At 39.9% G+C, this 13,254-nt stretch overlaps 1 protein-coding gene across 2 annotated transcripts in view; it reads left to right on the forward strand.

Annotated features, from left to right (window-relative positions):
* The window catches only part of LRP2 (LDL receptor related protein 2), a 179,069-nt gene that overhangs the window by 88,323 nt on the left and 77,492 nt on the right, over window positions 1-13,254 (forward strand). For both annotated transcript variants that reach the window (XM_019553734.1, XM_019553736.1), the window contains exons 32-37: window positions 760-903; window positions 1,928-2,037; window positions 4,568-4,745; window positions 6,540-6,753; window positions 9,782-10,021; window positions 11,901-12,089. In XM_019553734.1, the coding sequence (XP_019409279.1) occupies window positions 760-903; window positions 1,928-2,037; window positions 4,568-4,745; window positions 6,540-6,753; window positions 9,782-10,021; window positions 11,901-12,089 (1,075 nt within the window). The remainder of the gene's footprint in view (window positions 1-759; window positions 904-1,927; window positions 2,038-4,567; window positions 4,746-6,539; window positions 6,754-9,781; window positions 10,022-11,900; window positions 12,090-13,254) is intronic.

Below are 13,254 nucleotides of genomic sequence, written 5' to 3' on the forward strand. Positions count from 1 at the left end.
GATCACAAAGATAGTCTATGTCAAGTTTCTTGCCATTACAAGTTTTTTAAAGTCTGAATTTATTCTGAGGGGGGAAAAAATATCATGCTTTACATAATAGTGATATATATATATATATATATATATATTTGAGAGAGGTTAACATTCCAACTTTCTATTTTTATATGACTACTCTACATTATATGTATATACATGCGTACATTATATATAATGCATATATATACACACATACATACCATATACACACCACTATATATATTACTATATGCTCTACACTACACACACACGCATATACATACTCTCTATATATGTATGTGTGGTGTATGGCTGAATTAATCTCTCTCTCTCTGTGTGTGTGTGTGTGTGTGTGTGTGTGTGTGTGTGTGTATATATATGTGTGTGTGTATATATATATATATATATATACACACATACTTTTCTATAGAAATATATATAGAAAAATATATATAGTGTAGAATATATAGTAATATATCCTACATATGATATATATGGTAATTTTACTTTTACCAATCAAGATAATTATCTGGAGAACATTGTTTCTTTATATAGTGTAATTATTATGATTTTAAAATATTATATTTTTACTGTTCTTCATGGTATTGTACACATACAAATACATTCAACTAGCTTTGTGGGATTTACTGCTTCCTGAGCAAAACAGTACAAGTGCTTGTAAAGAAGTAAAACAGAATTTTTATGTCCTTGACATTTCCTCCCTTTTCTTATCTTTTTTCCAAGGGTGAAATTCATAGGGTGAAGTCAGATGGAACTAACAGGACAGTGTTTGCTCCAGCAGCTGTCATTGGTGCTCCTATTGGCTTGGCTTTGGACTGGATATCTGCAAACCTTTATTATAGTAACCCTGGTACACGATCAATTGAGGTAAATATTTGTGAAATACAGTTTCAGAGCCTGAATTCTCAACTGCTATAAATACAGCTCAAAACCAACAGCTTTGAGTATTAACGACATAAAAAAGTAAAATCCCCCAAAAACATAATCTAACTGCAAAAAGAATGCAGTTTGCTTCTGGTCATCTTTACATAGATGATATTAATTTAAAAGCACTACATTGTGTGAGCATCTGTTATTTTTTCACATGTTCAGACTTGCTCACATGTCTTAGTAGGTTCTCTCATGTTCTTTTGACATTGATAAATCCTTAGAAACCCAGATGCAAAATATTGTATTACTGTTCTTCATTGAAATTTAAGGTCCATATTTCACGCCTTCTGAAATTAATGGGAGTTTTATTATTCACTATAATAGAAACAAGATTATTTATGGTTTGAATGTTGGGTTGCTAAAGACTAGAGGCCTGAAAGTATGTTAAGAGTAAAAAGACTGGAGTTTATTTAGTATAGAAAGAAGAGGCATGAATAGCATAGTATAACGAATGGTGTGATTAAATCTAATCAGGTTTCATAGTAGTAGCTAGGGTCAGGAGGGACCTGAACAGATCATGTAGCCTGACCCCCTGCCACACCACAGGCAGGAATAGGTGTTTACCTATCTTAGAATAAAAATGTGATTAAAATTAAAAGATAGCTAATTTTAATCAGGTAAAATGAATCTTTTTTACAGCAGCATATAATCAACTTGGGCAGTCTTTATAATACTTTCAGGATACTACTGAAGCAGTTTAGTTAGATTCAGAAAGAGATTGCTCATTATTTCTGTTAATAAAAATACCTAATTATTATCCTACCTAGGTTCCAAAGAGCAGGGAATTCAAGGAGTGCTTGTTAGAGATGAGAACTTGTTAGAGATGCACAGAACTAAGCATTTTTTCTTCATAGCATTCATGCAAGGATTTTCTTAGTTTGTACCAGCAGGTGGTCAGGATGCCTAGGTTATAGTTTGATATTTTACTGCAAGTTCCACACTGCATGATCTCCTTATGTAGGTACTGAAGCTACATGGTGAAGTAACATACAGAAAAACTCTGATTACTAGTGATGGTACCCCGACTGGAGCTGGAATGCCAATTGGTTTGGCTGTTGACCCAGGACGAGGGTATGTTTCCAAAATTGTTGCCATCTTTACATAGGTTTTTACTTTCCAGATTTTGTCAGGATGGCAGAATGAACCCTCGTGATGTTTGGTATGTGTACTGGTGGTAAACATTTGCATCAGATATAATGTTGGCACATGCAGTGTTTATTTTTTAATTCTGTTTGGTTAAGCTAATTTGTTTTAAAGCAGGACTGTCCAACTGGTGGTCTGCAGGCTGCATGTGGCCCATGATGGGTTAATCTGCAGCCCCTGGGCTCAATCTAGCTGCTGTTCCCCTTATTGCTCCAATTGCAGCAGCAGCCAGGATCTCCAGGCTTCCCCCTCTGGCTTCCACTTGCTGTGTCTGCCCTAGAGGATGGCATAGTGCAACATAGCTCATGGCACTTGGGGTGCCTGCAGCACAGTGCAACAGGAGAACCTGTGGTCAGTGAGTGATGGAGGGGGTGCTATTAGCATATCCAGTACACCAAGAGAGGGGGGCTGTCTGCACATATGGTAGTGCTGGGAAGAGAGGCTTCTTGCATGGTGTAGCTGGGGAGTGTCATGCCAGCTAATGTGTGGTCAGTCTGGGGCCACTTGGGGAACCAAGGCATTGACTAAGGTCAGTGAGTTAGCAGAGTCTGAACACAAAACTAGGCCAGGAAGCCAAGAGGTCAGTCTGAGAGCAGAGTCAAGGAGCAAGCAGAGTCTAGAAGTTGGGAGATCAAGCCGAGAATGAAATCAAGAATCAAGCTGGACAAAATGGCAAGGTGGTCTTGGGTCAGGTTGAGCCCTGGCGCCTGAACACTTCCTGTTTTAGTTCAGGAATTTATATGTAGGAAGTGGAGGCTCATCTAAGCTAGGTCAGCTGCTCTGGTGACAGGAAGTAGTTGGAGGGTTAGGCCTTCCAGGAGGCTTCAGGCCAGCCTTGGCCAGCCTGGGTGACTAACTGCAGGTGACTAGTGGCACACTGAGATCCCAGGCCATAGCCTGACAGTGAGAGGGACTTCTGCATGGCACTGGCTCAGAGGTCCCCTGGCTCATACTATGGCAGCTCATGCTGTGTGTGGTTCCTGGCTTCTTGGAAGTTGGACAGCCCTGTTTTAAACTATAGGCAGGGTCTCATGTACATGATGACGTGAATCTGTAAACTGCTGCATAATATAGATTATATTTAAATTGTCCCACACCTATGCTACAGAATTCAAGTTTTCATTTTAAAAATTAAATTTCAAGACATTATATTTGCAAAATATAGCCTCCAAATATTAACCCAGAGTACATTGGTACATACACGCTCATTTAAAATTGGAAAAATGCATCATAGGTTAAAACATTTTCACCAGTAGGGGACTCTGGACCAGCTGGTGACTTAGGCTAGAAACAGACATCACTAAATGAGGTGGATCAGTCGTGGTAAAACATATCGCCTGTTGTCCTGCGTCAGGCAGCAACCTGATGTGGGATAGAAGGTCACGTGTTCCATTTGCCCAGAGATTCCCCAGGTCCCTCACTTCTATGCACCTCCTTGCCATCTTAGCGCAAGGTGGCATGGAAGCACAGGGTGGCCTCTGTGGGGTCCCGCGTCAACCATGTTTCATGTGGAGGCACAAAATCATGCAGGTCTTCACAAGGACACATGGGCAGTGTGGGGTAGTACAGGACTTGGGGAATTCCTGCTGCTCCATGTCAGGATCCATGCACACTGGGGGAGCCCCGTCAGGAAATTCCTTGAAAGTGCATCTGCAAGGGCAGAGCCTGGGCTGGCACTTTGGGGGCTTCAGGGGCACATAAAATCTAGCTCCTGAAGACCCCAGAGTACCAGCCCAGCGAGGCTGAAGAGTGTGGGCAACTGTAGACTGCCTTCACTTTCCCACTTGAAGGAGAACAGATGTCAGCTGCAAATATGCCATTCAAATTCATATGACCACTATTGTGGAAACCCCAGTTTGTCTTCACTCTCCCACCTGAAGGCAAACAGATGTTGGCTGCAAAAATGCAAGTTTGCTATTCAAATACTTATGTCCACTATTGTGCCTGCAGGGTCCTGTGCCACCCATGGTTCATGTGGAGACACAAAATTATGTGGGTTTTGGCAAGGACACATCGGCACTGTGGGGTGGTGCAGGACCCGGGTAATTCCTGCTGCCCCCAGAAAGAAAGGAGAAATCTGTTTTTACCCTTAAAGATCCTTGTGTCTCTGTATAGGTGTTACATATAGCAGTGCAAAATGTAGCAGTACCAAGAAGTTTCTCTTTGAAAAAGATAACATTTTGTAGTGCTTTCACCATTTTTGTAGTGCTACAAACAGTCTGAACAGCTGTATGCCACCACTGTAGTACTTCAGACATAATGCCTGTTCATGGTTTTACTGACTTCTGGTACTCATGAAATCTTCATTGAAATATTATGAAGAACAGGTTAGAAAATTTGTATTAGGGTTGCCAAGTCCTACATCAGTGTTGAGGGAAGGGACTAGAGAATCTTTTAAGTTTCCTTTCAGCCTTATATTTTTATGCTTATGGAATTGCTGTCATCACATGTGTTGCAGGAAGCTGTATTGGACAGATCAAGGTACAGACAGCGGGGTTCCAGCAAAAGTTGCCAGTGCAAACATGGATGGTTCAGCTATAAAAACTCTCTTCACTGGTAACCTTGACCATGTTGAGTTTATTACCATTGACATTAAGGAACAGAAATTGTACTGGGGTGTCACGAGCACTGGAGTGGTATGAATTCTTATATTGTTGCTTTACTACGTTTACATCAATTTCGGCATGTCTTAACACATCTAAATAATTTGGTTGCCTTAGGTGAAACTACTCATGTGGCTAAAGGTGTCAGGGCTGGGCCAAGTGTGACTGATACATATCATATATGGTTGTTTTATTGGATTGTATTTTGCTTTTTTGAATGGATATGGACCCATCGGTGCCCTTTGTGCTTTTGTAACCCTCCCCATTCATTATATTGGCATATCATTTAAGTATGGATAACATACAGTGTTCTTTGTTTATCACATAGTGCTTTATTTACTGCTCATGTGGAAGATTTTTCTACTTATAACTGCTCGCATGTTCTACAAAAAACCTGTTCAAGTTCCTGCATGTTGTTGCTGGTTAGGCTCTATTCAGAGTAGTCCCTCAATGTGAGGGAAGTGCATATCTTTCTGATTCATATCCCTCATCAGTGTGCTTGGTGGGGCCAGGATGGCATTCATTAGAACAGAGTTTCAACAGATGAGATCAAAGCCTTCAAGAAAAAAAGTGTGACCTAACCAGAGAAGTGAACAGGTTTTAGAACTAGACTGTATGTCACTTATTGGGCATCTAAGTATTTAGGTGCCTCAGTACAATTCTATTTCACTTGTTCAAGTTCCTGAAACTACTTTAATATAGGGGGGTTGGCAACCTAAGGCCCCCTGGGCCAGTTCCATCCTATGAAGAGGTCTGACATGGCCAGAGAAGGCCCAGGCAGCACGATGATCAGAGAGAAAGCAGCTGTGCTGAGCCATCTGTCTCCTCCACAACATGCTCCTGAGCAGCCCTCTGCTACTGCTCTGTGTGCCCCTGTTTACCTCCATTGCAGAGGGACCAGGTATCTGCAGCAAGGGAAGCATAAGAAGCTTGAGCTTCCTGGGGAGCAAAGATTTGCAGCCAACAGCAAAAAGTTGCCAACCCCTGCATTAATGCATCTGCTTTTGTAAAACATCTTAAACTAACTATTAATATTGAGTCACAAAAAATACCAGGGACAAAGAAGATGACAGCCCACTGCCTTTTGTATTCAGAGTTTTTCAGGGACTCCAGCAGAGCAGAATAGTACCGTAAGTTCACTTACTGCCCTAAAATGTGGCATAGAATCTGGTCTTTGGCATACACAATTAGGAGATAGTGGTGTCTGCTTAAAAAAAATAAAGCAACTGAAAATACCAGTGTGCGGCTAAGCATATTTTTGGTAACTGCTGTTGTACAAACTCACTATGTTCTTTTCTTTAGAGTAGCTTTAATTTTAGATAGTCATTAAGGCTGCTGACAGACATTAAAAAAAAAAGCCATGCTTTACCAGAAGAAGCAGCGCATTAGTTTGATCCAGCTTCATGGCATCTGTATAGACTGAGCTTTTCAGCAGGGCTTTTTGATGCTTTTATCTAAAGCTGATTCAATCAGCTTATATAAGAGTGCAAAGAAAAGCCCCTCTAAAGTGCCCAATCTATGCAGATGTTGGGTCAGCTGGGTCCAACTAATGCAAAGCCTCTTTTGGGCATGCTCTGCATGTGCAGAGTTTAAAATAAAGCACTGTTTTTTGTGGGGGGTGGGGGGTTTGTTTTTTCTTAACATTGTAAGCAGCCTAACTGTCCTGGAAAAAAAAAAGCATTTTGTTAAATCTTAACAGAAAGACAGAAAAAAACATTGTAAAAAGTTGCTCCTGAAACCAGTAGAAAATGTATAACGTTTCTGTGTACATGGGGAGTTTATCAACATATATGATATTCTAATGACCTACCTAATCTAATCTCCTAGATTGAAAGAGGCAATGTGGATGGTACAAATCGAGTGACCCTGGTTCTTCATCTGTCTCACCCATGGGGAATTGCTGTCTATGGTTCCTTTCTGTATTATACTGATCGAGATTATGAAGTCATTGAGCGGGTGGACAAGTCTACTGGAGCAAACAAAGTGGTGTTGAGAGACAATGTTCCAAGACTTAAGTGCCTACGAGTGTATTATAGAGACAGTGAGTATGCTTAGTTTGCCTACCCTGCCGCCATACCACACAGCACATTTGGATGCCTGGGATAGAGATTCTGAGAGTGGTGCTTGGTGCACCACTGACTGCTATAGGCTTCATTGCCTGATTTGGGGGAATTGGCAGGTGGAGCAGGAGTTTGTGAGGCATACTTCACAATGTTGCTTCTGTGCATGATGACATGGAGGTGGTAGATAGTGTATACATTCCCAAGGAGATAGAGTCAAGAAATCTTGAACAATCTACTATCCTTCAAGGCAGTATATTAAACATTATTAAATATTATAGGGTGTGTCTACACTTTGCTGTATGGCAATGTTGCTACAGTGTTGTGGTTTAGTACTTCCCTGTGGAAGTACTAAAGCACAGCACAGCACGGGTGGTTACTGCACTGTGCATATGGTGCACAGTTAGATTTCACTGCTATGTCACCATAGCAGCACATGATAACCGGGGAGCATGCTGCTACAGTGACATAGCTGGCAATCGTGTGTAGACCCATGTGATTGCTATGTTGCCAAAGCGCGCTGTATGGTGACGTAGTGCATTGCTGTGTCGCCATCAGGTGACGTGTATCCACACCCATTATATATAACATTATTAAATATGATTATTGTCAGCTATATAGCAAGACAAAAAACCACAAAAAAGACATTTTATCCAGATATTGGACTGGATTTCTGTGTGTGCACTGCCATATCTTGCAGGTGCATGAAAGAACCTCTCAGCTTTTTGGTACTTGTCTGTGTTTCTGGAACAAATAGGTCTATTTTTCAAATAATCCTATAGTCCTTGTGTAAATATCTCTGTTTAAATGTTTCAAGATTGGTTTTGGACACTGGAGTAAATGATTGTGTTTGTCCTTGCTGTCCTTAAAATATATGGATGTTCAGGGTTGTCATGTGCTTTTTACTTTCACATGATTTCTAAAATAGAAGTATGGAAATAGTGCACCTAATTTAACTTTCACATCATCTGTATTGTTTTCTGTGGAAAGACGGATTTTTGGCTGATTGTAGAGAGATTTTTCATCCTCAGAGCTGAATTCTGAACTTCCATAACATTCAAGAATGTTATAAACTGAAGTTTTTTTAAGCTAATTTCTGGCAGGTTTACTAGTTTCTGTACATGGAATATACCACGTTCATCAGGGAACTAAGTAATTTCCTGGGAATACCTTTTTACTTGTACAGCATAGGATTAGGAGGGACCTCCTGGGTCACTGAGTCTAGTCCCTTGTAGGAAACAACCATGCCTTCTAACCCACTTTATAAAATGATCCAAATCCATCTTCTAACTAGTTAGGTTTCCTAGTCCCATCACTCCCACAGCTGAAAGCTATCGCTGAACCTTATTTCTTTCAGAATTGGAAACCTTGTTCTAAATTTATTCTTGGCCAGATTACCAAAACTTGTTCTTTTGCTAGCATTGCATAAATGGCTCTTTTCATTCACTGGAATTTACCTTCCCTTCATTCAGTATTTACAGAAAGCAGTCCTCTCCCCTCAGACTTTGTTTTGTAAAGTTGAAAATGTCTATCCATACAGGGTCTCCATCTCCCTGTTGCTGCTAGTTACTCTTCTCTTTACTCATTCTAGTTTGAATGAACCATTTTTGAAGATGGCTGACCAGTTCCAATACAACATTCCATATGTGCTCTTACCCAAAGGCCTCATACAGTGGCGTTAATATTTACCTTTCTCTACTCAAAGCACTTCACATGATAAATCCTAGAATCCCATTTTTCATGGCTGCCTCTCACTGATGGTTTATCACCTTCCTGTAGTTGACTAATACATCTCCACCTGTTTCCTCCTCCTATTTCCATTGGATGAGCCCTCATCTCATCAACTAACAATAGAACATCTTGTTATTATTCCTTCCTTCCCCTAATTACATGATACTGCACTTTGCACTATTGAATTTCAGCCCTTTTCTATTTCTCCTGTTCTCAAAGTAATTGAGTTCTCCTTTTGTGATCCCCTTGTGAACTAATGATTCCTCCCACATTTGTGTCATTAGTAAATTTCATTACTTTCATTACTCCATTTTTGTTCCAAAATATTTAATGAAATGCTAAATCATGGATATTAAATAAGGTTGGTCCTAAGACCAATCTTTGAGGGTCTCTGCTGATAACCTTTCTCCAGTCTGATAATTTTCCTTTGAGTATAGCTCATTGTTTCTCCACTCCACTTAGTTACGTACTCACCTTCTTGCATTAATCTCCATTAATGTTTCTAGTTTCACTCATGATTTCCCAGTGGTACCAGAGCAAACTGCACTCCAGACAGAATATACCTAGTACATTTCCCTTGTCTAAAAATCAATTATCTTATCAAAGGAATGGATTGTGTTAGTCTGCCCTGGTCTGCTGGTGCCAGATGCTGTTGCATTTTATCCTATTTTCCTTTTAGATCTATGTCTTTATTCTTTCTTTCAAAATTTGTTCTACGGTTTTGTATAATACCAACATCAGGCTAATGGGCCTGTAGTTTCACAGCTCACTTTTGCTATCCCTCCTGTCTTAAATATAATGTCCACATTTGCTACTCTCCAGAAGAACACAAAGTACATGAATACTTGCAAAACAAATTCAGTTTTTTATTTGAAATGATGTTTGGTGAAGATCAGCTAAGGTACTTACTATCTTTAGTAATTAGTTGTGCGGTTATCCAATTAGGGTTTTTTGCCATACCTTTTTTTAGTGCAGTATTACATTAAATGTTAACCAAATAACACACACTGGAATTTCAGTAGGTGGTATTAGTTAACTCGTAGACAAATTTTGAGTAATACTTCCTCCTCAGATCTATTGAAATCTGGATGAGAAGAGCCCAGCAGATTATATGGCTATCATCATTTATTTCCTTTTTTTTGCTACCTGTTTATCATTATTGGGAACTTTCCCTAAAAGGCTGTAGCATATATACACATTTTATTTTGTATCTTTGAGAGATTGCAATGAATAGTTACATTACACTGATTTTATACATAGCTGTATCTTTTGCTACAGATTCTGCTGGTTCTTCAAATGGGTGCAGTAACAATATTGGAGTTTGTCAGCAACTTTGCTTACCTGTACCTGGTGGACGATTCTCCTGTGCCTGTGCCACTGGTTTCCAGCTAAATCCTGATAACAGGACCTGTTCCCCATATAGTTCCTTTGTAGTCGTTTCCATGCTGTCTGCAATTAAAGGATTTAGCTTAGAGACATCTGATCACTCAGAAGCCATGGTACCACTGGCAGGAAGAGGTATGTGACGATTATAGTAGAAGAGCAAAACATTTTTACATCTAACGTTGGTATGCTTTCCCTGTTAAAGATTTGTAAAATTTTTCTGATTACCTAGCTAACATATGGGCTAAGTACAGCCATTCAGAAAGCCCAAGGTGGGATCGGTCAAACCTATGTGGATTTCTTTAAGTGGGGTAGGTTAGATTGGGAGTGAACAGAGCACACATTCACCGTTTGGTGGCAGGGGCATACATGTCTGCACTGGCTGAAGCCAGGAGGTTGGGTGTGCTCCTGCATGCCTCCCAGCATGCCCTGCAGGCTCCCTGGGCTTCTGGAGAATGCTAAAAGCAGCAGAGCACCTGAGTTCCTGCTGATTGGATGCCAGGCACAGGTGAGCACATCTCTAACCCCCTACCATGACACCATGGACCCTTCTCCACACTCAGTGCTACACTTCTAGGAGAGGCTCAGAGCAGGTCACCATGGCACACATCGCATCCCAGTGGGTGGTGGTGAGGTTGAGTGGAGGCACTTCACTGAAGGAAGGATCAGGCCTATCGCCGAAGCTGGCAGCAGGATGTATACAACAACTCAGGACATCTGTGCTGGGTAGCAGGGGAAGGGAGGCTCTCTGGCCAGCTGCTGCTCATGCCAGAGCTCCAAGGGGCCCGATTCTTCCCTCATTAGAGCCCTGTTTTCCCTGCCACCGAGCACGAGCCTCCCAGGCTACCAGGCATGTCCTGACACAGACTGCCAGTGGTGTCAGAGCTCCAAGGGGCAAAATCCTTTCTTCTGTGGAATGTCCCCACTGCAGCTGCCACTGGCCAGGATGCCAGGGTCACACTGCAGCCACCATAAACCATCCTTTCTCCCAGTAGTAATTGAGTATGTTTTAAGGCATTTCACCAGTAAAATGCAATTTGTCCACAAATACTCAGATGAATACATATTGCTTCTTGCTTTCTAACATTTGAACATATTACACAATATAGAAATTAGTGTAATAGAATACATTATGAATCAGTTATCTTCATTTTCTACTCACAGATAGCTGGAAGCAGGGCTGGGGAGAGGGACTTTGCTGGTCCAGCTCTGGGAGAGGTGTGGGGTGGGAGCTTGCCTGGAGCAGCTGACTGTGTGGTGAATGCTAGTGTAGCTCCCACCAAGGGGCAGGGACTTCAAAGTTGCCTGGGATGCCAGCGGACAACAACCTAATTTGAATCAATAGGGGATCAGGTTTGATGCCTTAGTTTAACCTAAATCGATTAAGTTTGAGTGCACACTGAGTGCACTGTTTTAGACCAGGTTCCACTATTTTTAAACCAGTTTATGTGCTCCAAACTTCTGTTCTGTTATGGGTATAGACTGGTTTTCAATCATTTATAGCAGTAAAGTATAATGTTTGTACTTGGCCATAGTGTATTTAATGGCATAAGAGCAATATGCTAAATAATAATTTAACCCAGCCTTTGTGTCAATCATGTAATGAATATATACAATTTAATGGCATTTATGCCATTCTGCACGTAAAGGACTAAATTTTCTGAAGATCAGTTTTCTATTTTCCAGTTGCAGTTTTTGAGCTGTATTTTAGCACACTATTTTAGTCAGACTTTATTAATTTAAGATTCTGTTGCACTATTTTAAATGCTGCCCAATGGAGCCATGGCACATGTCATACTATGTATATTATTAGGGAATCCAGTTATATTGCCTTATCTGACTACTTACAGACTTTTTTTCAGAAAATTTCCATTACAGTATACGTTGATGGCAAATGTTATGCCACAGAAATGTAAATTAATGTGACATTTGCAAATTGTACAGAAAACAACTTTTAAATATAAAATATTTATATGAAAAATAATTAATCAATCACTTCTTTAAAATGTTTCAGGACGAAATGCACTTCATGTGGATGTTCACATGCCTTCTGGTTTCATTTACTGGTGTGACTTCAGCAGCACTGTTTCCTCTCAGAATGCAATACGTAAAATCAAACCTGATGGTTCTTATTTTAGAAATGTTATTACAAATGGGATAGGGCGAAATGGAGTCCGTGGTATTGCAATTGATTGGGTAGCAGGTAAGTGGAACTGCTGCAGAGCTGATTTTATGTCTTTTCAGATCTTGTAGAAATCTTCAGATTAATTCATGGTGTGTGTGTATATCTGTATATGTGTATATATATGCGTGTGTGTGTGTAGTGGGGGGTACATTCCACAGAAGGAAGGATTTGCTACCAGCAGGGGTGTGTACACACACACACACACACACACACACACACACACACACACACACACACACACACTAACAGACTACAACAGGAAATCATAAGCATTTCCTAATGCAGAGGACTTTTAAAAGAAGTTAAATAATTGAGAAACTCTTTGAGTTAATACAAGCACAGAATCTTACTACCCACCTACTTCTGAAGTGTCTGGACATGAAGCATTAAACAAAGCAAATGAGCTTGGTCTTCTCTTGTCATCTAACGATTTTCTTAATTTTTTTCTCCTCCTTTCTTTTTCTTTGCATTCTTGGGTGCCATTTATTTATATCAAGCCAAGAAATGTATTATATAGAAAAGACTAAGATTAGCACATTGTTTAATAACATTGTTGATAAAAAGTACCTTATTCTGCCTTCAAACAGTTGTATAGAAATTCAGCTGATTCCATTGAGAATGAATGAACAAAGCTGAGAAAAGAATTTGGCTCTGATTTTTAGCCTTTATTTTGGAGTTACATTTCCTCATTCATAAATCAAGCAGCAAGTTACAATTAGTACAAATGCCAACTTTTTAGAATGTGTTCTTTCATTTAACACAGAATGTGTGATCATTACCCAGCATATGCTTCTTGTTTTTTTTACTCTAGCAATTTTTTTTCTGTTGACTAATCTTCTTAACTTAACTATCTTAGAACTCATGTTATCTAAACCTTGTATCTTCACACTGATATGAAAATTGATTCAGTTACTGTATACAGTAGTGAACCATAATATTGATTTAATTTATTTGTGAATTACTTCCAGTATTGCAGAGGGAAGGCAGCAGTGTGGGAGACCAAGCTTAGTCAATACTGTAAGAGAGATTTAACGCACTAGTATTAAATATTTTAAGATTAAATTTAAGGGGGAAATGGTTGTTGATTTGAAATAATGAAATGAAACAAGACCTTTGGCAGAATGAATTATCAGTATTATATTGTCCCATGATATAATATTGCCATTAGACACACAAATAGTCC

This window comes from Crocodylus porosus, unplaced genomic scaffold, assembly GCF_001723895.1.
Source record: "Crocodylus porosus isolate Cpor-Errol unplaced genomic scaffold, CroPor_comp1, whole genome shotgun sequence".
Taxonomy (NCBI): domain Eukaryota; kingdom Metazoa; phylum Chordata; order Crocodylia; family Crocodylidae; genus Crocodylus; species Crocodylus porosus.